General features: G+C 52.7%; 9 protein-coding genes across 9 annotated transcripts; 2 read left to right on the plus strand and 7 right to left on the minus strand.

The window, feature by feature from the left end:
• Positions 1-805: 805 nt before the first annotated feature.
• Positions 806-2,848, minus strand: Z517_05699 (pre-mRNA-splicing factor clf1; the record flags this gene model as incomplete). The annotated part of the gene is made up of 1 exon (XM_013431026.1): positions 806-2,848. The coding sequence occupies one exon, from the start codon at positions 2,846-2,848 to the stop codon at positions 806-808; it is 2,043 nt and encodes a 680-aa protein (XP_013286480.1).
• Positions 2,849-3,206: 358 nt separating this feature from the next.
• Positions 3,207-5,117, plus strand: Z517_05700 (uncharacterized protein; the record flags this gene model as incomplete). Its single annotated transcript, XM_013431027.1, has 2 exons — positions 3,207-3,548; positions 3,636-5,117. The coding sequence occupies 2 exons, from the start codon at positions 3,207-3,209 to the stop codon at positions 5,115-5,117; spliced, it is 1,824 nt and encodes a 607-aa protein (XP_013286481.1).
• A 966-nt stretch (positions 5,118-6,083) lies between these two features.
• On the minus strand, positions 6,084-7,571 carry Z517_05701 (uncharacterized protein; the record flags this gene model as incomplete). Its single annotated transcript, XM_013431028.1, has 1 exon — positions 6,084-7,571. The coding sequence occupies one exon, from the start codon at positions 7,569-7,571 to the stop codon at positions 6,084-6,086; it is 1,488 nt and encodes a 495-aa protein (XP_013286482.1).
• Positions 7,572-8,778: 1,207 nt separating this feature from the next.
• On the minus strand, positions 8,779-10,002 carry Z517_05702 (uncharacterized protein; the record flags this gene model as incomplete). The annotated part of the gene is made up of 1 exon (XM_013431029.1): positions 8,779-10,002. The coding sequence occupies one exon, from the start codon at positions 10,000-10,002 to the stop codon at positions 8,779-8,781; it is 1,224 nt and encodes a 407-aa protein (XP_013286483.1).
• A 1,912-nt stretch (positions 10,003-11,914) lies between these two features.
• On the minus strand, positions 11,915-14,285 carry Z517_05703 (uncharacterized protein; the record flags this gene model as incomplete). Its single annotated transcript, XM_013431030.1, has 2 exons — positions 11,915-12,158; positions 12,214-14,285. The coding sequence occupies 2 exons, from the start codon at positions 14,283-14,285 to the stop codon at positions 11,915-11,917; spliced, it is 2,316 nt and encodes a 771-aa protein (XP_013286484.1).
• Positions 14,286-16,319: 2,034 nt separating this feature from the next.
• Positions 16,320-18,095, minus strand: Z517_05704 (uncharacterized protein; the record flags this gene model as incomplete). The annotated part of the gene is made up of 2 exons (XM_013431031.1): positions 16,320-18,013; positions 18,068-18,095. The coding sequence occupies 2 exons, from the start codon at positions 18,093-18,095 to the stop codon at positions 16,320-16,322; spliced, it is 1,722 nt and encodes a 573-aa protein (XP_013286485.1).
• Positions 18,096-18,560: 465 nt separating this feature from the next.
• Positions 18,561-20,240, minus strand: Z517_05705 (uncharacterized protein; the record flags this gene model as incomplete). Its single annotated transcript, XM_013431032.1, has 3 exons — positions 18,561-19,538; positions 19,612-19,998; positions 20,115-20,240. 3 exons carry the CDS (start codon positions 20,238-20,240, stop codon positions 18,561-18,563), a joined length of 1,491 nt encoding a protein of 496 aa, XP_013286486.1.
• Positions 20,241-20,996: 756 nt separating this feature from the next.
• Z517_05706 (uncharacterized protein) lies at positions 20,997-22,193 on the plus strand (the record flags this gene model as incomplete). The annotated part of the gene is made up of 3 exons (XM_013431033.1): positions 20,997-21,189; positions 21,293-21,948; positions 22,020-22,193. 3 exons carry the CDS (start codon positions 20,997-20,999, stop codon positions 22,191-22,193), a joined length of 1,023 nt encoding a protein of 340 aa, XP_013286487.1.
• A 910-nt stretch (positions 22,194-23,103) lies between these two features.
• Positions 23,104-24,738, minus strand: Z517_05707 (uncharacterized protein; the record flags this gene model as incomplete). The annotated part of the gene is made up of 1 exon (XM_013431034.1): positions 23,104-24,738. One exon carries the CDS (start codon positions 24,736-24,738, stop codon positions 23,104-23,106), a length of 1,635 nt encoding a protein of 544 aa, XP_013286488.1.
• Positions 24,739-25,277: the final 539 nt, after the last annotated feature.

Here is a 25,277-nt window from a genome sequence, read left to right on the forward strand (position 1 = left end):
AATCCAACTTGGTTGGAGTGACGGAGAGGAGCAGAGGTGATCAGGGTGTTTCATGCAGTCGCCTCCAAGCGCGATAATTGGCTGCGCTGAGGACACTTGATCTCCACATTCGGGACGCGTGCTGCAGGTACAGATACCAAAGAGGTAAGCCAGGCACCGAGCAGGGGGGAGAGGGGTGAGAGAGGCGACGAATACGAAGCTGCCCCAAATCCAGGGGGTTAGCGAACCAACGAGCCAAGAAGCCAAGTTGAGTGGAAGCAACAAGAGCGGAACAAGAGTGTCACCAATTGCAACAGCCGAAGATGAAGGGGAATTTCTGTCACTCGGCAATGTACATTGCTTGTAAGAGAGTTGGAGGGGAGAGGGGAGAGAAAGCGAGCCAGATGGTGGCACTGATGTGTTGGTGGGAGAAGCAGGCAGAAGCAGAGGAGGTGTGAGGACGAGGCGCTGAATAGACGATTGTAGTAGTAGCACTGAGTATCTCGTACTCGTACGGAGCAGGTCCCTAGTACCTCGTAGTAGTATCAACAGTCATTCCCTTAGTGCCATGGCAAACATGGACTCGCCCCTGTCCCCCTGCCCCCTCCCCACACCGGCGCCCCTGCCCAGTGCCCCCAGCTACCAGACTGGATTTGTAACTGCGCCCATCAACAGTACCGAGTACTTACACCAAGCTTCATCTGCACAATGACATATTACCATGCCTCACAACCGTTGTACTTTACTCGATTCTTGTAAGCCACCAAACCTACGCCTACTCCAGGCCCTCTAGAGTTACATCCCTAGTTGCAGAGATGGCCTGCCTTCACTCAGCGCTGTCAGCACTGCCGTTCGCTTGCTGTTTCGACTTCCACGCATGCGCCATCTGCAACAGTTTGGACATCTTGGCCGCACTCTCATCGTCGGCCGGGAAGACATAGTCAATGTACTCCTCGAACCGATCCTCCTCGATCTTTCTCCTCTTCTTGACCTTACGAGGCATCTGTTTCTCGATCTTCTCAATGTCCTCGGCCGACCCATGCGTCTGCTCAAACGAGCGCCATGCATTCAACAGGTCCACCCGCCCTTCTTTCATTTCTTTCGCCTTGAACAAGTCATGGGCACGTTCAAAGACCTTGCGTGCCCGTCTCTTTGCATCTTCGCTAACCCGTTGCTCCTCGCCTTCTGCTGGTTCGGGTTCGTTGGGATCCGGCACATTGATTTCAAAGCGTGCATAATTGATCCAGACCTTGACGTGGTCCGTCTTCTTCAGCAACCGCTCATACAGAGCGCGGGCTCGATCGTACTCTTCTTCGTACTCCTCAAAATCAATATATGCCTTCCAAACCAGCTCGGGCATATCCAACATAGGTTGCTCGATGCCCAGTTCAAAAATCGCTCTCGCTCGTTCTAGATCATCGAGTCCGCGCTCCAGCTCTGCAAACTGAATCCAAGCCTGGCTATTGGATGGGTTCCATTCGATCTGCTTTTCAAACAGCGTCCGACACCGCTCGAATTCAAAAAGCTGTTTCTCCAGTTCAATGTAGCTCCGGAACAGCTTGTCCTTGGGACACATGCCGATAGCTTGTCCCAGTGTCTTTCTCGCTGCCGTCAGCTGCATTTGCCGCACCTCAAATTGCGCTTTCATGATCCAAATTTTGGCAAACGTCCACTTCTTGTGTGGGATCAGCTTCAGGCATTCCTGGTAGACTTGCCTTGCCCGTTCCACGTCGTTGTTCGCCATTTCCTCCCACAGGGCATAAAAGATCCAGAGATAGATGTATCTCCGCCAGTGTCGTTTTTCCTGTGAAGGCGGAATTTGAGCGATTGCCCTTTCGTAGACGTCTCGTACCCGTTCCACATCGCCGCCGGTCTCTTCCAAACGTGCAAAGTCGAACCACACGTCGTAATTTCGAGGGTTGGCTTTGATCTGCTCCTCATATTGCACCCGTCGCTTAGCAATGATCACGTCTTCTACTCCTTCGCGGTTTCCAAATTGTTTCTCGAACTGAGTGTATGCTTTGTGCAGTGCCTCGGATCGAGACCGCGGCAATCGGTCCAATGCATACTTGTAGATAGCGCGTGCTCTCTCGTACTCTTTGAGTTTGGCCTCATAGCGAGCATACGCTATGAAAAGCTTCTCATCCATGAAGTCTTCACCGAGGGTCTCGATAGCAACACCAAAAACATCACGAACCAACTGACTGGTCCCGTTTTCCTCCTCGAACTTGGCCCAGCGGATCCAGTTGCGCGGTTCCGGGTGTACGATGGTGAAGCGTTCGTATATGGCGCGTGCACGATCGTACTCTCCGTATCTCTTTTCCAGTTTAATATAAGCCAGCCAAGCTGCTTCGTCTGGCTCCCAGCTCATCCATCTCTCGAAGACCTGTCTCGTTCCGGCGATGTTGCCAAGAGTCTCTTCCATGTAGACATACTTGTACCAAAGCTTATCGATCCTGGGGAGAATTGTTACGGCTCTGTCCAACAGATTTCTGGCGTGGTTGATGTTTCTATTCTTCATCTCCGCCTCGATGTACCGAATCCACAGGACCACGCTTGTACTGTCCACGTCCAACGCCCGCTCGAAGATCGATCTCGCCCGGCGAAATTCTTTCTGCTCCAGTTCCCACTGCGCATAGCGCATCCAATTGTTCATATTGATTCTGTTGCGCCGGACATAATCCTCGAATTCCTTGCGCTTCCGGCCCTGAAATTCATGTAGTTCTTCAAGGTCGGCGAAGCGCTGGGTTGGTGCTTGTAGCCCAGGCTCTTGTCTGTCGACAGCTTCCCGTAGAAGCTGCTCAGCTGAGATCTGCTGCGGAGCAGGCGCCTTGTTTTTGACCCTGGGAGGGCCTCTCGTAGAATCCATCTTGCTGGTAGTAGGCGGAACTGGGAGTTGTAAGGTGGGATCGGAACAAATCACTGAGCGCAGTTCGTGTCTTTGAGATTCAAGAGCGAGAAGGGGACTGAAACCCGGTACGGGAGGGATGGGACGTGGTTTGGACACATGGAATACTTGAGGAATGTTTCTGCGAAACTTTTGTCTTCGTACAGAAGTGATGGCGAGGTCTCGACTGCGGAGAAATTTTGCCAAGGTTTCCGCTGCCTAAAGCATGTTCCTCGTACGGACTGCGCTTCTCCCTCAACTCCGCATTTACCTTCGAGTTCAAACAAAGCCTCAACAGGGCCCAAGTCATTTCCACACCACTCTCAGCACCTGCGCGGCGATGGCGACCCTGGCCGACGAGCTGCTCAATGACTTTGAGGACTCCGGCGACGAAAACAACGACAACGACAACGCCAATGATTTTCAGGATGGAGATGAAGCAAACCACGCGAACGGCCTGGGATCTGCGACCGACAACGTACAGCGGGATGGCGACGACAGTGACGAAGAACTGGAAGATGCCGAGGAAGAAGTCGCTGCTCAGAAGGCATCCGCTATAGCCGCAGAGGGTGTAGACGATGAAGAAGATACCAAGGCTAAGGTGGAAAAGATGCGACTGGGAGGCGTTCGTGATGTCCGAAGCGTGGCCGGTCTGATGAAGACTTTGGAACCAGTTCTCGAGGTAAGAGCTTGCTATTTCCAAAACATATCATAGCCTTGTCCGTTTACACGATTTGAATACAGCCCTGACGGTTCGTCCACCCTACAGAAAATCGCACATTACCAGAACATACCACCTGATCAACGGACGACGACCGTTGGCTCAGTCGAAGATAACCCAGAATACGCCCTCTTGACCCAGGCCAATTCCCTGTCCACACAGATTGACAGCGAAATCATTCTTGTCCACAAGTTCATTCGCGACCATTACTCTGCACGATTCCCAGAGTTAGAAACCCTCGTGGCCAACCCGATAGATTATGCGAAAACGGTCGCAATCGTCCGAAATGGGCCTGTGGACAACATCAAAAGTCTAGCAGATTCTAGTGATAATATTGTCGGGGCTCCTCTGAGGTCAATCCTAGACGGGCCAACGCTGATGGTTGTCACGGTGGAAGGAACGACAACCAAAGGTCAAGATCTTAGTGAACAAGAACTTGAGACAACCCTCCGCGCGTGCGAAATGGTGCTGCAGCTTGACAGAGCTAAGAAGATCTTGACCGAATATGTGCAGTCTCGGATGAACGTCTTCGCTCCGAATCTCACTGTACTCATTGGCTCCCTGACTGCTGCTCAATTGCTCAACTTTGCCGGCGGGCTCAAGAACCTGGCAAAGACGCCTGATCGCAACGTGCCAGCTATGGGTTCAAAGAGGCAGAGGCAGAGTGGGTTAGCCACCAATGTGGGCATCCGACAGCAAGGATATCTCTATCATTCGCCCCTCATACAGGAAATCCCAAACGATTTAAGGGTGCAGGCAATGCGCATCGTGTCTGGGAAGCTCATCCTCGCTGCCCGAGTCGATAGCGTCCATCAAGCCCGCGATGGCTCAACGGGCGAGCACCTCCTAAACGAGTGTCTGCGGCGGCTCGACAAGTTGACTGAGCCCCCACCGAACAGAGGTGTAAGGGCTCTTCCTGCACCCGATGACAAACCGAGCAGAAAGCGTGGTGGAAGAAGAGCCCGAAAGGCGAAGGCAGCGTATGCCATGACCGAACTCAGAAAGCAACAGAACCGTATGGCGTTTGGTAAAGAAGAAGCAGAAGTCGGTTACGGAACTGGGGAGGAGACAGTGGGTCTGGGGATGATTGGTGCTCAAAACGAGGGCAGAATACGAGCCACACAGATCGATCGTCGAACCATGGCAAAGTTGAGCAAGAAGAACCCCGGCTGGGGTGTCTCTGGTACGGCGACAAGTCTGAATAACGGAACGACAACATCTCTGCGAGGCATTGGGTCTGCAGGTGGAGGAAACATGACTGCACTCCGGGCTCAAGGTCTTCGAACCAGTGGTGTTGGGGCCGGCACCGCAAGTTCAATTGCTTTCACCCCCGTCCAGGGTCTTGAGTTGGTCGATCCAAAAGTGCAGGCGGAGCTCAAGAGGAAGCGCGACGCCGAGAGTGCTGGTTACTTTTCAACTGGCACGTTTACTCAAGTCAGTTCTGCGGCCGCAAACGGCGGGTTTAAAGTGCCTGGATTGCCTCCGAGCAAAAAGACGAATATGGGTCCTCCCCCTGCACCTGGTAAATGAACCAAGAAAAGGGGTTTGTTGATTTGGTGGTGTCCGATGCCCCCTTGATCAAAGGCTATTCGACCCACCTATGAATCCCAATGCTATGGAACCAGGCTCGGTAGAAACGGTGTGTCCTAGACCACACAGCGTTGAAATCCCTTTCCGGTGTATGTCGATGGCTTGCACGCAAAGTATGTGCTCACCCACGGCTGGTGTGGTATCTTGGTGAACCATGGGTACAATGCCAAAAAGCAAGGCGTGGAGATGTGCTGAACGGGCTACACATAGGGGGATATCGCTCCGCCGAACCCTCAGTATGTCGTGAGAAACGACAGAAGAACTGGAGGTCATTCGACGGGACAAGTTGAGAGACGGAAGAGGTTGGGCCATGATGCTCGAAACTCACTAGTCCCGCCGAGAACTCGGTCACAACCCTTTTTTGAAACAGATATATTCCCAGTCCACACTCTGTCTTGTCAGGTTATGGGACTGCGGCGTTCAGCGTTCTCTCTAAATGGAGGAGTAGACGAGGAGACTCTGCGTCAGCGAGGATACGGTGGCTGTGAGAGCAGATGAGGACACTATGCTAAAAGGGAGGTCGAAATCTTACGCATTTCTGCTCGTCGACCTGATAGTGTTGACTCCCTTTTTCGGGTATGCTCACCACTCTCTATCGTCCATGTCTGTCTTGGAGATATCCGTCACACGGAATGAATGGTCTGGAGAACAAACCATCACGAATGAATCGAGCCGAAGCTCCCACATTTTTCAGTGGCCTATAGATAGAAAGGTATCTTTGGTGTAGGACCGGGCAGGGCTTGTTCTCCTAGCCTTCACAGGTATCGAACGGTCGAAATGGCTGAAGATCGATTCGTTCGGTCCTTCGTCCATAGAGTCCATAGAGGAAGACTGGTGAAGTTGTGCTACACAATACAATGTCACCAACAGCAGCCAATATGCCATTTCGATTGCGCACAGGAGGACTCAAGTGTCGAGTTTCTCCCCTTCTGTCTCAATATCCCCTCCTCTTCCTCTTCCTCTCCCTCTACCTCTCCCCTTCCCCTGGCCCCTCTCCCCACCTCTCCCTCTGGGTCCTGCGCCTTTCCCCCGCGGAACAGGCCTCGTGCGTAGCGGTTCAGGCAAGTCGCGGACCGAGCCTCTCCCGGCCTCCCAGAGCAGGCCAATCCCCTTTTTGACCTCGACGGCTGCGAGGAAGAAGTCGACAGGCACGAGTTTAGCGGCTTTAGCATTAGTATCGTCCTCCTCTCCGTCCGCGGTCGTCGTCGTAGTTGTCTTCGTCGTCGCCGTATCTGATGGCTGAGGGGTGGCAGTATTGTTGTTAGTACTAGTGTCGGTACCAGTACTAGTACCAGGCACGGTAGGGACAGAAGGGACAGAAGAAGGAACAAGGCCGTCGGAGAGGATGACCCCGTTCTCGCTCCGCCACCACTTCATGTCCGGCGCCTCGGCCAGCGCCTTGCGGATGTCCACGTAGATGAGGATCTGGGCGTCGCTCCTCATGCCGCTGATGACCTTGTTCTGGCCTAGCAGAGCACCGAGGGTTTTGGACTGGGCTTTCTTGTTGGCCTTTTTGCTCTGTCTTTTGGAGGCCTTTGTTTGGGGTTCCCCGTCGTGCGCGGGCTTCGTCTCGGTATTATTATCGTCGTCGTCGTCGTCGTCGTCGTCGTCGTCGTCGTTATTGTTGTCGTTTTCATTGTCATTGTCGTCTTGGTTATCGTCTCGGGTGCCATTAACATCATCATCTTCTGCGGTGACAGCAGCGTCGATGGCAGGATCGGCAGACGATGTCGGCAAGACCTCACTCAACGAAGGCCCCGTCGCGAAATGGACGTGGTTTCTCGTCATGCTCTTCAACCCGCCGCTGCGCAGGATCTGGTCCCACGCGCCGTAAAAGGTGCCGTGCACAACCGTATCCGGGATGCTGGCCGGGTCAGCGAGCGAGATCGGGGTGAGCAGGTTCTCGGCCTCGACGGTTTTCATGCTGTGGCCCTGCGTGGCGCGGATGAAGAATCTCCTCGTGTCGACGGTTTCGTCGTTGCCTGAAGAAGCCAGTGATGCTTTGAATACCGATATTGCCCGCTGCGTTTCCGTCTCGGGTTCATTCGCCGTCTTCGAATCCGCTTCCGCCTCGACGACGGTCGGTGTTCCTCCCCCTCCAGCCTCGGCGTCAGCGTGCACGTACTTCATCGCGAACCGCTTCTTGTCGCTCTGCTTGACCACTTCCACGACCTCGGCAAACGTCACGGGCGGCTGCATGTTCCGCAGCTTCTGCCATCCCAGTAAGTGGTCCATCCGCACGTACCCGTGGCTGTCGATGGGGATGCGTTCGTCGACAGCTGCATGACGCAGGAGCCGGGAGAGGGCTTTGGAGACCAGCACGGTGCGCGGGAGAGAGTCGTGAGGAAATCCGCCCCGACCACCGCGCCCACGACCTCGTCCACGGCCCGACATGATTGAGCGGAGGTTGTCGACGGGGAGAAATGCGGTGATGACGAGTCGCCTGTACAGGAGGGATTGCAGGGGTCTTGAGATTTGTAGCGAGCAAAGACGACGACTTCTGGTGACTGGCTGGCTGGCTGACTATATTTCCCAATGTGCAACAAGAAATAAATCCACGCCAAGTATTTTTTCCCTTATACCCTCGAGGCTGAAAGAAATCCAAAAACCCGCGAGCTCAGAGACTTTTTGAAGCAAAAATGATATCGACTCCTTCTCGGCCCCCCTCAACCAGTTGTGTCGACAACGATGTCAGGATCACAAGTGAGTCACGCACAGGTCAAAACACAAAAAGAGGCAATGCGTTGATGACTCAAGCGTGTGGACCCGAAACCTGCGTGGAAACCGGAGACGCTCCGTTTAGATTGCGAGGATGTTCAGGACCTCAAAAGGCGGAGATGTGGCCTCGCACTGGCCGAGAGCTATAGCTGGCTGGACCTAGGATCTTGTAGACGACGGAGTGAATCAAGGCCGATATGGAAAGCCTCTGATTCTTCCAGTAAATATATTACACACATGCCGGACTAGGATGAGGTGCAAAGCAAGGCTCCGCTTATCGATAAGATTAGCGCTGATATCTCAGCCTCATCGGAATTTCAGGATTCATTAGCAGTTGTGAATAGGAATGAGTACAGAGGCCAAAATATGACGAGTCCTTGTGGATGCTCACTCTCGTGAGTCTGTATTAGTAGCAGCAGCAATACAATGCACTTCTCTCCCGAGGCAGTTCTGCCACAACTTATCTACATATATAGATACGAGGTCATCGACCTGTCCAACACCGGTTCAACCACCTTACTGCTCTCTTATCTTTCACACTCTGCCCCCCTCCGTGTCACCTTAATTACATGCTCAAAGTCGAGCTGATGAGATATGTGTATGCTGCCATTGGGAACCCGGGGATGATACGGTTGAATGACCAGTCACTTAACTCCAGATTCAGGCTTAATGTCCCATGATCCATAAGAAATTCGTCAGATTCCGGCGAGGGCAACAGAGTAGGGTATAAATATAAAGAAATTGTGAAGGAGATCAATCCGAAGAGATCTGCCCAAATGCTTTTTCCAAAAGGAGTATACCTCCCACAAACCCAAGTTCAAAAAAGACGGTAGAATCCAACAGAAGAGGAAGAGTGGACCTGATGGCCAGGTGATGTAGCCTTTTAGAAATTCTGTGCGATCCCGCCTTGGGCTTGCGGGAATGTCGGTGCCCGCTCGATGCGAGTGTTCCTTCGGGCTTGGTTGTCACGTATGACGGGTTGCGTTCCAGTACCTCCGTATGAACCATCGCCATACGGGCCATGGCTGGCGTTTGCTTCGTTATATATATTATAAGGGACTTCTTCCTGATAGTATGGGCCAGGCATTTGAGGCGCTTCTGAAGATGCCTCAGAGTGGTGGCCTTCAGAGTATGCCGAGGAAGCATTAGACGGACCGCGGCGAATGTCTCCTGTCCCACTGCGATTCCGATTGAGCGCTCCCGCAGTCCCCAACGCTGCAACGCCGTCTCCGCTTTCTGGATGACCGTTCATCAAGGGATCTGCAGAGTATTGATCCGAGGTCGCATTCGGCGAAGCCTGGGGGGCATATCCGCCAGGTTGACTGCTGCTTTCCGATAGAGCCAGACCGCCAGCAGCTCGTCCATTGGAACCGAGAGTCGTTGAAGCTTTCCGATTCGAGGATGTTGCTCCCCATCCGCGATATCCACTCGTGTCATCTTGTCCTTCAGATTGATTATCAGTATACGGAGCCGCGGCAACTCCGAGCGTCGGATCGCTGTTCGGATTAAAGCCATATTCAGCCATCTCGCTCTTACGCAGTTCTTCTGCATTCTTCCTGGCCTTCCGTTTCCTCCAGCAGAAGAATCCAATCAAAAATAGCGCTGCGATAACCACGATCGGAATGATGACGGCAATTGCAATCTTTGCACCGGAACTGAGACCACTTGAAGATCCGGACCTTGAGCCTGGAGCACTCAGTGTTGATGGTGTGGGAGATGAGGTGGTGGGGGTGACTGTTAACGACGCGGTAGCAGTGTCCGAAGTCGGGGTATCCGGAGAGAATGTGGAGGTAACAACAACCACTGTAGGAGTCTGAGAGCCTCCTGGGGTCGATGCTGGTGTTTGGGTGACTGTTTCTGTTGCAATAATGACGCTTGGGCTCGTATCAGGAGTGCTGGTGTCAGGTACCACTGTGGTCGAGGGAGGTATGGAGATGGATGAGGTGACTGTAGTCGGCGGTGGAGTGGACGTGTCGGATGTTATCGAGGTATCGGTCGAGGTTGAATCTGTGACGGTCACAGTGGTAGAGAACGAGGTAGTGAGGCTGGTCGAAGTCGTGCCGATAATTGTCGTGATGACCGAGTCGGTCGCGCTGGTATCTATCATCTTTTAGCCTGAGAGCCGCCTTCACATGGAGCGTGTGTCCATACCAGTCGACATTGTGGATTGAAATCCTGGAGTAGGTGTCTATGGGAAACAATGCCTGCCGCAACAAGCGGACGTGATGGGAGACGTTCAACGCGTAGCCACACCAGCTTCTGCTGGTCTACCAGATATTCTCCAAAACGTTGGAAGGGATTGAACTCTATTATATCAAGAAGTTCCAGTGACAAGGTGTTCGAGTCTCAATGTTGCCCGTCAGCTGCAGGTTTAAAAAAAAGGGTAGTGGCAGACGGAGGGCGAATTGAAGTGTCTGGACGCGAGGGCTGTGTGTGGTCCCTTTGCCAGACCAATAATACATGCAGGGAGAAGATAATGATGATGATGATGACAACGAGGAGTGACTTCTTAACGGGATCAGATCTGACAGGGGGTGTATACAGTAAGATGGGAGAATGTATAATGCTGCGACTCCGAGATGAAGACGCAGGGAAACATGTTCAACGTTGGAGAGACGGAAGAATTGAGCTGCTGAAGGTGGAGGGCGCAGCAAGTGGCGAGCCTGAGACAGAAAGAGGCCGCAGAGGGGGAAACAGTCAATAGTTCAGGAATCATGGCTCAGGCTTGTGATGGTTGTGGTGGGGCCTGTGTAAATTATTATTGGGTAAGCCGCATGCTAAACTTACCAGTAACTCAGTAGTGGTGCCAGGAACTTGCAGGATGGCGGGCCCTGGCACCAGCTGGAACATGACCTCCGACAAAAGAGTTTAGGGGCCTCTGGAGCTTGTTACCCTTGGGACTCCTTGGTCCTTTAGGTACCTAGGAGGACTAGTAAGGACGGAATATAGCCTAGCTCTCTGAGGCCGAACCATCGTTACATGCAGAGTCTTCAGTACTTGTCCACTTTGTGAAGATTTTCATCTCCCCCAAAGATCACAGAGCCGAGCTTCCGTTCCTTCAGAGATTCGTACGGTCGAACGTCTGCTTTCGAGACCAAAACTGGGCGTAACTGCTTCCCTACAAGTAGATGATCGTCCCCTCAATGATGGACACCAAGGACCCTAGACTGCGGAAGTACAACCATCCCACCCGTCCCGACAGTTCTCGATGGCGGCTCTTTGCAGCTTTGGGACCTTCTCCACGGCTCCAACGCTCCAATCTGAGTGCTCAATGCATCACAGACTGACCCGATTATGTGAGACTGCCGCTGTCACGACGAAAATACTGCCCACCTCGTCTGGCAATGTGATACACACCCTGCCCCGATGCCAAGGTCTCGTACTACAATCGCTCCATACCAGGGTTCATGTTGGGCTCTTGGGACATGCCAATCCTGCGGGGCGCCGATTTCTACCAGTATCGAGTACTCCTTGCTGGGATCTGGATCTTGATATCCGCTCTGCGCCTGCGCTTCCTCATGCCAAAAGCTGCTAACTACCCAATTCCAGCTCATTGCCGCACCACGAACCACTTTCTCTTGGCTCATTGGCCTATTCGGCGCCCATTCGGGGGAAACTTGGAAGAAGAATCTGAGCTTCAAGAGAGGCATCATGCACCTCGCATGAATTCCGTACAAGGGCACAACAACCGCAAGAGGATCAGAGTCGACCCTGGAATCGGTCAACCATCCAATCACGGGTTATGCCCTTTGGTTTCGTTTTCACCGACGACCACAGGGATCTTCGGGTGGGGGAACAAGCTCCCCGACTGATATTTTATATGTGAACTTTTTTGACAGGGACAGTCCCAAATAGATTCCTAGGCCTCGGTGCCTCGAATGGGCACGATATGCCACTGGCGAGAGCTCCCGAGCCTCCTGACAACGCCCCTCGCCATGCTTTTAAAAAAGTCCCATATAGAGTCATGTCTCGAATCAAAGATATCGGTCCAATGTAGATACACTCCACTCCGTCAACATTCATCGATTTAGATCCCACTGCGGCTTCAAGGCAGCCGCTAGCTCGTCTCTGGTACCTGCAACCTCTTTTGGTATGCGACTCACTCGGTATGCGCCGGTCCGGATATTATGAACGTGGAGAGCCGATATTCCAGATCGATTGCTGCGAATACTTCCAGTCTCAGTGCCAGTGTCGTTTACTCTGAGTCGCGATGGCGGTGCAAAGTCCAATGCTGTGAATGTGGATGACTTTCTCAATTGATGCCTGCCGATACTTGTTAGTCATAAAGATCCCGCGGATTAGTAGACACAAGACTTACGGGCTGGGTATAACCGCCAGATCATCGAATGATGATGCGAGTGGAATGTGAGCCCTCACCGCTGGTGAGTACGGCCTCAGTCCTCCACGGAGGCTATCGGGAGTACCAGATCGCTGGTTGTGAATTTTCTGAGGGGGAGCAAAGTCTATGGGCAAAAACGTGTCCTCCTTGAGTTTTGCCGGCGTTGGTAGGAGGTTCAGCGCTTTCGGTGGCGGCAGGTTCTTCGGTGGTGGCATGCGAGGATATCCCCCATACCGACCCGATGCCGAAGAAAACGCCCTAGGGCCGGATTGATAGCTTCCGTTAGAAACCGTTGCACGATGTCTCCCGTACGCGCCGTTCTGTGACATGCCCCGAGGTGGATAGTATGCCGCCTGATCATAGTAACCATCTGGATAGGCACCCGGTCCATGGCTGTCCTGGTGGTAGCCTTCAGCACCATCATAATATTGCATGTTTTGAACCGGATTCTGCGGTTTGGAGTCATCAAAGTATTCTTTGTAGAATGATCTGATCCGGTTGGCGCGCTGTTCTGGGTTTTCGGACGGATCATCGGGGGGTAATGGTCGCAGCCCCATTGTGAGTCGACGGGGATCGTACCCAGTGTAGTCGTCGTAGTCTTCGAAGTCATAATACCCATGCTCCTCAGGATATTGTTGATCATGATCTCCGTAAGCCTCGTATTCATCGTAGTAATCGTCTTCCTCTTGTTGAGCCTGGTGTTGACCTTGCGATGTCTGATTATGCGAAAGCTCTGGGCCAGAGAACTCCGTTGAACGAGTGTCGCTGCCCTGGTGCGTCTTCGTGGATGTATCTAGAGCGGTGAGAGGGTCTTCTTTCGGATTGACGGCATGTTGTCCATTGCCTTGGGAGTCGATGAAGCTTAGCTGAGGTAGCCGTGCCTGGCGTTCTTCTGGAGTATTCACCGTAATGCCTGGAACGACAGGATTCTGTCCACGAGAGGTTGAAGTTGTGGACGGTGTAAACGTGGGTGGAGCGTCTTTGAGTACTACTGGGGGAGGCGCCTGGACTTGCATAACTGGTGACTCGGCCCGGACCTCTTTGACAGTCGATATAGGTTCCTTCTTGACTTGTTCCTCCTCAAATAATCCACCGCCGCTAATAAATTGGCCTAGGTAGTTGTTGCTGGCCCTCAAAGAGTTCACTGCTCCATTGCTACTCGCCGTGCTCACAAAAGAGTCACGGATAGGGTCGGGTATGGTAGGAGGGAGCAATGTGTTCGCTTTGACCGGCGGCATAGGACCATGGCCTCCTGGAGCCGACTCTGCCGGAATGGGGTTTCCTGATGGAGGTGGCACATTCGCAGGCTCCTGGGCATTGTGCAACAAATTCTGCCTCGAGTCAAATGGAAACCTGCGGCTAGAAGACCCGGTATAGCTTGAGGAATCGTCGACGGGGCTTCTGAGACTTGACGGTGGCCGTATGGAACCATCATCAGGAATGAAGGTAGTCGCACGATATTTATCGTCACCAGTGGTTATAGAGCGAGACAGCGAATGGAGCGATTCCCTAGAGTGGTGCAGTTCGGGCGGCAGAAGATAAGGGTTATTGGCATCCAAGTCAAGCGACAAGCCACGAGCTCGTCGGCCGCCTGTCTCTTTGTCCTCAGCCATCGACATCTCTGGGTTTTTCCGACCCTTCTTCTTCCCCCCAGGGTTGTGCTTCGCCTCGAGCAGGCCAAAATCAAGGGATTTGTGTTTGTCTTCAGCATCTTCTCTTCTTAACTTCTTCACATGCCTTCTCTGCAGATATAACAGGATACCCAGGGCGATCGCTAAAGGTATAACTACTGCCAGAACGATTGGCACAGTTGTACTCGACCCATCAGACCCGTAATATTTCTCACAAGCGCCCGAGTTGTCGTTTGGGCCACACGATGTTGTAGTTGCCGGGCTCGATGAACTTGAAGACGACTCGGCTCTTTGCACCAGCGAAGGGGGTCTCTCCAAATAGAGGCCTTCTAACCGGATATCGGGGATGGGACCTGGACGAGCGAAGGGGTTCCTCGGCAGTATCTGCGGCTCATTCTCAGGGAGAATGGGAGAGGACATGTTACCGGGGCAGACCGAGAGTTGTTGCTGTCTGCCAACAAGGGGAAAGGCGTCGATTAACAATTACTCTAGCATGACATGTTGAAGGGCAGAGAACTGTAGCCTTTGTTGTTACGGGATCATCAGGTTGCGTCGTTTGGTCAATGTGAGGTCCAGACTCCGGGCGGAATGAATGCGTAGCACGATTCCACAACAGCAACTGGAGGACTAATTAAACGAATGACTCTGGTGAGGTACCAAAAGAATGACTGCAGTTGGAAACAATTGACAAAGAAGGACAGAAAGGAAAGACGATGGACAGTGGTCCTGCTCAAAGTACCAAGTACAGCACAAGATGCTGAAAGCAAACGATCTTACATAGACACAAAGGAGACAAGAGAAGCAACGCTGCAGGCTGCCAAGGCTCCAGGTCCAATGCGCACAGTCCTTCTCCAGACAGGTAGTATTACTGGTGAGATCAGGGCCCACGGAGGGCCTCTTCATGGTGCCCCGACGAATGGGTGGCTTTACTAGGAGTATGAGAGATTCTCGTTGAGCGGCCACTAACCTGACTTGCCCTTACTAGCCGGGGCCGGGAAAAGCCCAAGCTGGAGGGTTAGTGAAGTTAACGGAGTTGGCTGCGGGGACTGAATTTCGCAACCCCGGCCTGAAATTTGGGCGAAACGGCAGTGCTGTCTAATAAGGCTCCGCTAATCGCAAGCATTGTCAGGAACAAGCCAGTGGGCTCTCGCGGCCGCCTGTGGGCTGACGAGCAGCTGTTGGGTGGCCCAGTGGGCTTTAGTAGGTACATATATTCAGTGCCTGGAAGGAACAGGTACATACCTATGGGGTAACCACCAGGCCACAAGTAATTTTCCTTGGCCTTTGTTAGTTCATTGTTGTTGACTTAGCACCTTACCCATGAGTACTTCAGGTGCTCATGTGTAACAACGGACAAACATAATGTTCTCTTGAACTGGAGGCATCTTCTTTGTCTCACCAGAAACCAGGCACCATTCTCTCCGGCCACTCTCTCGTTCAAACCCCATGAACACCTCGATTGGCATCGCCACAATGGTGACATCTGAGTTGCAATCACAGCCTTTGGTCAATCAATTGTCAATTTCCGGCCGCGAGCTTCTCGCCTCCACTAACCTCGTCCCAGACTCGCTCGTTGCACACGGCGTCCACTCCCATCACGTTTTCGCTGGCCGCCGTTGCCCCTGCAAATTCCCTCGCCATTATTGATCAGTCTCGAATCGCGTCCTCCTCGACGAATCATCCGTTTCCACAGAACCCATGACGCAGACGCAGCTGGTTCCTCGTGCCTTCATTTGCCGCACCTGCGCCCACACACCTCTATCCAGATGGATCTCCGCTCACATGTCAGATCGGCTATGTCCCAATCATCTTGTATCTTTCGTCATCAGGCGTCATCCCATCAATAGCGCGTTTGTTTTACGGAGCAAAGTCTTACCCCTGGGTGCCATGGCTACCTCCTCGTATTGCACGGTGACACTAGGCTCGCTTATCAGGGATATCAACATTGGGCTCCCTAAGCAATCTCCAGCGAACCTTTTTCGATCTAAAGTGTCTTGGTCCGGTGAAACCACGGAGAAAAACTACACATACGTAAACTGGTGCAGCTTACGGGTAGATACTTAGGGATAACTTGAGGAAGAGATGTTTGTTTGTATGAAGCTCCTGTGGGCAAGACAACCGTCGATCGATCAACGTATCCCTGCACCAGTTTCACAGTTTTGAACGGACAAGACCCCATTGTGTTGCCACGTGCGGAGTGAAACTTCGCATTCGGTGCAGCTTCATCGACCTAATAATGCCCCTGTACCAAGCTTGTTATGAGCAGACATATTAGGTCTGCTGCGCCATGGTCAGAGGATGGGGTCCTTTCTCTGCTGATGGCGCCCCTGGGGACATACACGTCTCTTCCACTTTTGCCTCCTTATTACCGCAGCATCCGTCAGCAGGCTTCCACTTCCATTCGCAATCGAACAGCGATGGATCTGTCGAGAGTGTCCTAAGAGCAGACATTTCTCAACTTATTCTGAGCCGCCACTCATCTACCAGGCCTCTATAGTCCTCTGGTCCATACGGATGCCATACCTCAGCCCACCAGCCCTTCTTCCTTCTGAACTTCAACCCCAGATCCCTCAACATATCGATATATGGTACCGCGTCAAACACGAAGTCCGGAAACTGTTTCCCGAATGCGGCTGAATAGCGCCATCTGCCAAACTGGGTCTGCAAGATCGTTTCGTAGGCCACAGCATTCGGGTCAAATCTTTTCGTGGGACTGTGTTGCTGAGGTGGGAGGTGGTTGTTTAGGTATGCCGTGATCCAGAGGGCTTGGGCCTGTGCGACCGGGACAGTATGGATTGTCAAAATGATACCCAGGAAAGCGATGGAGGAATCATCAATGCTTGCAGGTGGCACCATGAAGCGATATAGCCGGAAAGGCCGCTGGTTGACGACGCCTTCGTCTGTTGCTGCTTGTAAAGTCTTGAGATTCTGGTTTGTGTCTGGTTGCTGTTTCAGTCGGGGAAAGCGACTAAGAATCTCCCCGTCTGCCCGATTGACGAGGTCGGATTCTGTTTTGAGAGAGTCATGTGGAATTCCCAGCTCTGCATCTATCCCTTCCGGAAGAAATTTCATAGAGGGCCGGTGATGCCAGCCCGTCGAACAGATCAAGGCGTCCCCCGTGACTGTTGTGCCATCGCTCAGATGTGCTGTTCGTTTCGAGAGATGATCGATATCGGCAATATGAACCTTGATGGTCCCGTTACGGACATACTCGAAGAAGTCAGTGGGATAGTTCAAGATGGACACTGAAGAGGCATGCCAAAAGGTGGGAAGTTTTGGCCTCAGCTTTGCGGTCTCGGGATGTTTATTGTATCCCGTTCGCTCATCAAGATCGGCGGTCAGAATGTCCCAGAACCTGTCCACAAAGAATCTTCCGATCCAGGTACCATGTAGCAGCTTGCGAACCCACCCGAAGCCGTCCTGGGCACCCCAGATGCACGGGCTGAACCAGGTGAAGAACCGGACGCCGACCAGACCTTCAAGTCTCTTTTTGAAAGGCGTAACAAGAGATGGAGACATCCAATTGGCACCATGGCCGGACTCGCGAATAATCCAGTCAACCGTTACCCCTTGTGAAGCAAAGGCGTAGGCCACATCATACGAAGACTTGGACCCTCCAAGCAGAAGGATGTTCGTGGCGGATTGTACCAGTCCATCCACACGATCCTTGAGATCTCTCACGTGGAAGAGGGGAGCCTCAAACTCGTCTTGACCGGGACATTGAGGCAGGAATGGATTGTTCGTAAGGCCAGTTGCAATGACGAGCTTGTTCGTCTCCACGCTCTCGGTCGAATTGGATGCACCTTTATAACTGACTTTCCATCTATTCGGAGCCAGGCGCTCGACAACCTCAACCTTGGAGTTCAGCTTCGTGCGCCTGCTCAAATCAAATTCAACTGCAAAGGCCTGAAGGTATAGGTGCAGCTTCGGACCCGGTATGTGACTTCCAGTGCTGATTCCCAATGCGACTCGGTCGAGAGGGAAGTCCGAGAACTCATAAGATCCTACAAGGTTGTTGGAGTGGAGGCCCGGGTAGAGTCGATTTTCCGACCATGTCCCTCCAATGGATTCCGCCGAATCCAGTACCAACAGGCGAGCTCTTGGATAGACATCCAGATAGGTTTTGGCCATGATAAGCCCATGAATGCCTTTTTCAAGAGTTTAACAGTGTTTCGTTGATCCTGGCGCCACAAGCGACTCACCTGCTCCGACTATCACTAGATCGTACATTGTGTATCTGTGGCAGGGGGTAAGGTGGTACAATCAGTGGATGGTTAGTTTACCTCTATCAATGCGTAGAGGTTTAGTTGTGGATCTCTGCAAAGCATTCCAAGATAGATCTTGATTCACCACTACAAGAACTGAGCAATATTTCCTCAGGGATTGTCTATTCAGAATCATCATGCTGACGGATGACTGTGCTGTTTCTCACCTGTTGTGTTATGCTGTTCAACCACAGATAAGGCCTTGGCTTGGTTTGGCTTGGCTTTATATGGAATGCCAAGCACGCCAAGACGAGGCTTCGGGACCGAAGCTTCACGTCAGGCAAAGTGAGGCTGGCACTTGGCTGGTAATTGATCAGGCTAGGGGCCGAAGCCATATTAGGACCTGCCAACTCCAATCACAAAAGAATATCAGTATTCGGTAGATGCCTCAATCCACAGACATCGAAATGGAAATGTGGGCTCTAGATCTCTACTTTGCCCTGAGACGCGCGCCATACACCCACAGCACCCCTGGACCGGCCAAACCTAGAAACAAGGATAAAAATGCCAGAATGCTGTTACCCCACCCATATCCCAGATTTTGGTACATGGCCGGGGCAAAGATCGGGAATGTGAACGCAGTCACACTTCTTAGTACCTGGCTTGCAGCAGCGCCCGAGGCCACCGATCCCGCGAAGGCATCCATCACATACGCTTGCGACAACTGCGTCGTCATGACGTTGCCGAAGCTGAATACCGCGATGCCGATGTCTGGGACTAACCAAAACACCTTCGCTTGCGCCGACCAACCGTACCAGAAAAGACCGACAGCCGAGATGATGCCGGCAGGAAGCATCAGCGGGACCCGTACCTCAGGCGCAGCTTCAGCAGATCCAGCCTTCCTGAGCCTCTTGTAAATTTTATCCATGGCCAGACCGCCTAGGTGAGCACCACCCAGGAAACCGATCGCAACGGAAATGTACTGCAGGCCGGCTGCTCGAGCGGAAAACCCATGTTCATCGACAAACAGGCTCGCGAAGGTTGTCATGACAAGGTAGGCAGTGCCAAAGTTGACCGATAGATACCCTGCGATGATCTGAATGGCGGGCTCGAAGCAAAGCATCCGGAATGGCAGAGCAAAGCTCCGAGTGAGCTTGGCCTTCCCGGACTCAAGTTCCCCTGCCGCGTGGTATCGGTTGTCTCCTGTTGTTTTGCGCAGCATGGCTGCCTTGCGCTTCAATATAGTGTTGTTGGAACTCTCATAGAATAGCCAATACCCGAGAATGAGTATGGTCGCAAGAAATATTGACAGTGTCCAGAAAAGCCAACGCCATCCGGCAGCCTGTACGAGAATGCCTCCGATGATGGGGCCAAAAGCAGGGCCGAGGAGAGGCATGGTCGTGGCAATTCCCAACGCTCGGCCTCGCTTCGCAGGGGGAAAACAGTCGCTCACGATTGGATTGGAGATCTATATCACGATCGGATCGTCAGCCCGTCAGCCCGTTTGCGTTGGGACATCATCCATCTCCAGATTCACTTACCCCGAAGCTCGAACTGGCGCCTAGACCTGCTAATAAGCGTCCCACGATGAGGAGAGACTTATTGTGACTGAATCCGCATACCATATTCCAGATGGAGAACCACAGTCCCGTCGCCAACCAGACTGGTCTTCTCCCATAGATGTCTGTCATTGGAGCAATGAACATAGGCCCGAAGCCATACCATACGACGAAGATGGAGAGACTCAGCTGAGTGGTCTCGACATTGAGGTCCAACGCGCGGCTAATATCCTGCACTCCTGGTGCCATCATCGTACCTCCGGAGAGGGTTGCAAAACTTGAAGCAGACGCGAGCAGCACCAACGTCCATTTTTGCCGCGCGGACCAATTTAATGGGCGGTCAGGATCATCTATCCCTTCCCAGGTCACCTGGCGTAAGAACAAGTGTTAGTCAGCTCTGTTCTCCTTTGATGGCTGAATATCCAATCCAGGTCAGAACTATAACAACATGCCTCGAAAGAAGACGCCTCTTGGCTCATGGATACAACTTGTTCGCTCTCTGCTCCGCCGTGGCCCTGGCCTTTCTCGGCGTCCATTGGCGTATCCATGTCGATGGGAAGGCGGTCAGTCTCGGCGACTACAGGCAAGCAACTCTTGTTGTCGATTAGCATTATGTTTGTTGCACCACAGCGGGGAATGAGCCGTCCGGAGCAAGATGCAGTATAGTATCATTTCTTGCACTTTCTCCCACGGGCATGGGAGTTCTCTGCTGGCAATATATCTGACCTAGAAAAACAGTCAGCATTTGCCGCAGGGCGGAAACCGGCAGCTGGAATGGTGGGCCAGCATTCTCTGCGCGAGCCTCGCGGTGGATACTTAAATTTCTGTGCTTGATGAAAGCACCCCGTTTACCTCTCCTATTACCACTATGCCATATCGAGGAGAGCCGCTGGAATGCCTGACCGAGGTTGTCTCTCGAAGGCCGTTTCGGAAGCAATACGCCCTGTCATGGGGCCATAGTACCTCATTTGTTCACATTGTTTAAATTGGGTGTTGAGGGGCTACTACTGGTGGCTTGAAAGTACTTGGTCTGTCGTGCTCTCGGCCCCGAGATAGTATCTCATAGGTTGGCTTGATCGGAGCTCCACCCATCAGGGAAGATAGATAGCACGACCGAAGGCCGACCAACGACGATGGGGCTAACCCATTCGAGAACAGCAGCTGGTCGCGTTGATGAGGCGTCTACGCGCGCAAAGATTATGACAAACAGCAGTTTGTCAGTTGTCCTGCCAACATTCGTCCACGTCCCTTCATCTTAAGCCGCCCTCCTCTTGAAGCGCCAACGGTGTATATCAAGATCAGGAGAAGGTGCAACAGCAGAGACATCCAACAGACGCTATTCAGAATCAATCTCACAAGAACAAAAGATGGCAGGCAAGGCAAATGTTCTCCTCGTTGGCTCCGGCGGGGTGGGAACCATGGGAGTATACGCCCTTGAATCCGGCGGACAGGCCAGCGTGACGGCCGTGCTGCGATCCAACTATGCTGCTGTTATGGAAAAGGGATTCAGTTTCGACTCGGTTGATCATGGCAAAGTATCGGGATGGAAGCCCACTGCCAGTAAGTCGCCAACTTGCTCCGTTTCATGGCTTCACTCCAAGTAGAAGTTTGCTCGCGTGGCTCCTTTAACCAGGCTAATGGCCACTCCTTTTGCTTGAGACAGTTGTCAACGCCGTCCCAACTGTTCAGAATGGCATGCACCCTTTCGATTTCATCGTCGTTACCACGAAGAACATCCCGGACGTAACACCAACCGTTGCGCAGGTCATCGCTCCTGCTGTAACTCCAGGGCACACGGTGATCGTTCTCGTCCAGAATGGCCTGAACATTGAGCATCCAGTGCAGCTAGCATATCCCACCAACATCGTTCTCTCAGGCATTTCGCACATTGGCGCAAAGGAGACCACTCATGGCCATATCTGGCAGAACGACCCCGACCGCGTCTTCGTCGGGCCCTTTACACACCCTACAATTCCTGAAGAAGAGGGTGCCGTTGCGGCCAAGCGTTTCGTCGAGATCTACAATGCGGGCGGGAAAGTCCAGTGCAAGCTAGACGACACGGTGACATGGCGCCGATGGAGGAAGCTGATGTACAATGCTAGCTATAACCCTGTCTGCGCCATCACGCAATTAGACAGCGGCCGCCTCAGGCTGTCCAAGTCCCCCATCGATGGCCTGATAAGACCTCTGATGCACGAGGTCGTGGCAGTGGCCGGCGCACACGGCGTCGAGCTGGACCCCAACCTGATTGAGAGCGTTGTCAACGCCGAGGCCATTGACGACTATTTCGAGCCCAGTATGATGCAGGACGTAGCCAAGGTACGTTCCACGGTCTCATCGACCCGCGTTGATTGACGCCGCTGACCTTTGTTCTCTTGTTCCCCTAACAGGGTAATCTGAGCGAGTATGAGAATATCCTGGGCGAACCGCTTAGGGCCGCGCAGAGCAAGGGGGTCGAGGCTCCCACCTTGAAACTAGTCTATGAACTGATGAAGGCGCTTCAGTGGAGGACCAAGGAGAGAAAGGGCATCATAAAGGATCTGCCACCAAAGAGGCAGATCTAGATGCGTGGGACGGCTCTCTATAGAACTGTGATCTTTTGTTCCTGCACGCGGGATCAAATGATTTGGTCATGGACCAGGCGACAATATGGAGTCTTGTCGTAGTGACTGGCAGTATTAGTAGATAGTCAAGGTAGCAAACAAGTCATCATAGATAGTCAACCCGACTGGCACCCAGCGGGTCTACACCGGAATCAGATATATCGCCCTGGGTAGAACCCTGATAGGCACTACATCTAAGAGTATCTGTCGGGGGGTCAGTCAGGCAATATACTCGGTACTCGGTACTCGCAGCAAAAGCGACCGGGCGATTAGTCCTAAAAAGGTTAGTATCCCCGCGCTTACCACATGTGAGAGTAAAAAGTGGAGAAACCATTTCCTCTACTAGGTAAGATTCTATCCCCCGTCGTATCAGTTCCCCCCCCCTCTTCTCAACACGCCAAGTCGTTATGTATTGGAAGTATACCTTAGATAGGGTGAATCGCATAGCGCATGGGGCTTTGCAATTACTAACGTCCACGGTGTAGAGCGCGCAGGTCCAGATACTCGGTCCAGCGAGACAGTTTCATTGGGATATCGGGATCGGCTCGAGTTCAGTTCTTGCTGAGATTCCCGACAATGTTATCTCAAGTGCTGTATACCAGCGGCCTAGCATCTCAGCTTTACATGGCGAGATAGGAGCCCGAGGATATGTATCAAGTCGCCGGATATGATTAAATCAAATTTACCACCAGGCGCATATGTTCAACTACAGAGCAAAATACAAGCAAAAGCGCTGCATCGTCACCACGACAGGCCCCCAGTGACCCTACATCGCCAGTCAGTCCCTAGCGCGGCTTTACTCTCTCTCCCACAACGTCAATCTGTGAAGATGTCCCATCTTACTCTAGCCTGAATTGCAATTGCCTTGATCTCAACTGCCCATCTTCTTCATTGGCTTTGTCACCAAGTCCTTGATCGTTGCAAACGTCCTCCTTTCGTCGCCCTCCTCGAGATCCTCGACCGAATAAATCCGACGCTCGCTGATGAGATCGACTTGATCACTCTTGAGGTACAACGGGCCACGGAAATAGATCTTGGCGCCAATGTACATGCAGCCGATGACAATGATGGAGACGTACTTGGAGAAGAAATTCTCGGCCGAAGATGGCAGCCCCAGAGGCCACACGGCAAGGTAAAATTCGTTGACGACGAGCAAGAGGCATAGCCCGAGTCCCATGAAGGAGGACCACGGGAAGTACTTGGTCGCCCAGGGGAGATCAGCCTTGGTGTAGCCTTGAGTCTTCCACGCTTTGCGGAAACGAATGTGGTTGGTGAAGAGCATCGACCAGTTGAACAGCGCGCAGAGACCGACAAGATGCGCCAACCACGCATAGACCTCGTAGGAACTCTCGGTAGCGTTGAGGTAGGAGATGCCTCCACCAATAACGAATGTCATGATAATGCTTGGCCACGGACGTCCCTTGCTGTCTGTTTTCAGGAAGATTTTCGGAGCCATGCCAATTTGTGCCAGTCCGATTGGAGTTCTGGAGCTAGCATACGCCAACGCGTTTCCGCAGGATAGGACGCTGAGCAAGATGATGGCGTTCATCACATGAGCGGCATTAGGAAGACCAGCCCGCAGCATGGCGATGACGAAGGGACTGGCGTTAGTGCCCGAGGCACCAAACAAGTCATGGTCGCGGGGGTCCACGCACAACGTTGTGACGAAGGAGCCGCCGATGTAGAACAGCCCGAGTCGGATCCAGATGGTGTTGACGGCTCTGGGGACTGACTTCCTGGGATTCCGAGCTTCTGCGGCTGTCAGGCCAATGAATTCAGTGCCGGCCATGGAGAAAATGCAGTTGTGCAGGCCGTTGAGGAATCCTTTGAATCCGTTGATGAAGGGTGTTTCCCGCCAGTACCGGAAGCCGATAGTGGTATGGTTGGGCGCACCCCCAGCGGTGATCACAATGAACATGATGATGACCACAAAAATCCAGAAGAATTTGATGATGGACGCGACAAATTCCACCTCGCCAAAGATCTTGACATGGAATATGTTGACGAAGAGAATAATGGCCAGGAAAATAGTCACCCACACCGAGACATGCAGGGAGTCGGTCCAGTATCGGATCACATTACACGCACCTTGGATCTCAGCCGCCAGCACGAGGGTGGACGACATCCAGTATGCCCAGCCCAGGGCGAAGGCGGGAGCTTTGTCGAGGAATTTTTCTGTCCACCGTGGAAAGGCTGAAGGGATCGGGTAGTTGCAGGCCATCTCCCCGACAGCCTGTGCAACGGCCCAGGAGATGAGTCCGGCCAAGAGGAAGCCCAACACGTTACTCACGGGGCCACCTTTCGCCAGCGTGGCACCCGATCCGAGCCAGAGCCCAAGGCCGATTGAGGAGCCGAGTGAGAAGAAGATGAGATGGCGAGACTGTAAGCTTTTCGCAAGGCCTGGATCTGGGCGAGACAATGGGGTCGTCTCTCCCGCGGCAGGAGTGCTCCCTTCGGTGCTTGAACCATCATTGACGACGGAAACAGCCTCCTTCTTGGTATCCATTGTGAAAAAGAGTAGCAATTTTGGATAGTTTGAATGAGGAAAGAGGACAGAGCTTGGGAGGTTGAGAGGTTGAGAGGCCTGATGGAACACTCGCAGCCCGTTGGGTGCCTTTCACGTTTCGTGGAGGGGATCGCAGCCGTTTATAGACCACTCCCCGACATATACACATGTGCAAAGTTCCTCGGTTCTTATCGAGAGGCTTTGATTTCCCTGCCTCGAATCTGATGGACCTTCTGAGCTTCTCCCTTCCAGACACAGGGTAGAGTTCTTGTCCTGTTAGTTGAGCCGTCTATCGAGTCTCGGCCATGCTCTATCTGTGCGTGAATTGGATATGCTGCATCAATATCATAGAGGCGACTGGTTGGGGCGTTACACACAAGGGGACAAGGATAGAGAAGCCTTGACCAGGCCGTATTCACCATGGTTGGATATCGGGAAAGCATGATAAGTGCAGCGAAAAACGAGCCTACGGAAGATAGCAAAGAGCGGAAAGACCCACCCTGAGGCCACGAGATACTCCGTACTCGGTACATACAACT

This window comes from Fonsecaea pedrosoi (assembly GCF_000835455.1).
Source record: "Fonsecaea pedrosoi CBS 271.37 unplaced genomic scaffold supercont1.3, whole genome shotgun sequence".
NCBI lineage: Eukaryota > Fungi > Ascomycota > Eurotiomycetes > Chaetothyriales > Herpotrichiellaceae > Fonsecaea > Fonsecaea pedrosoi.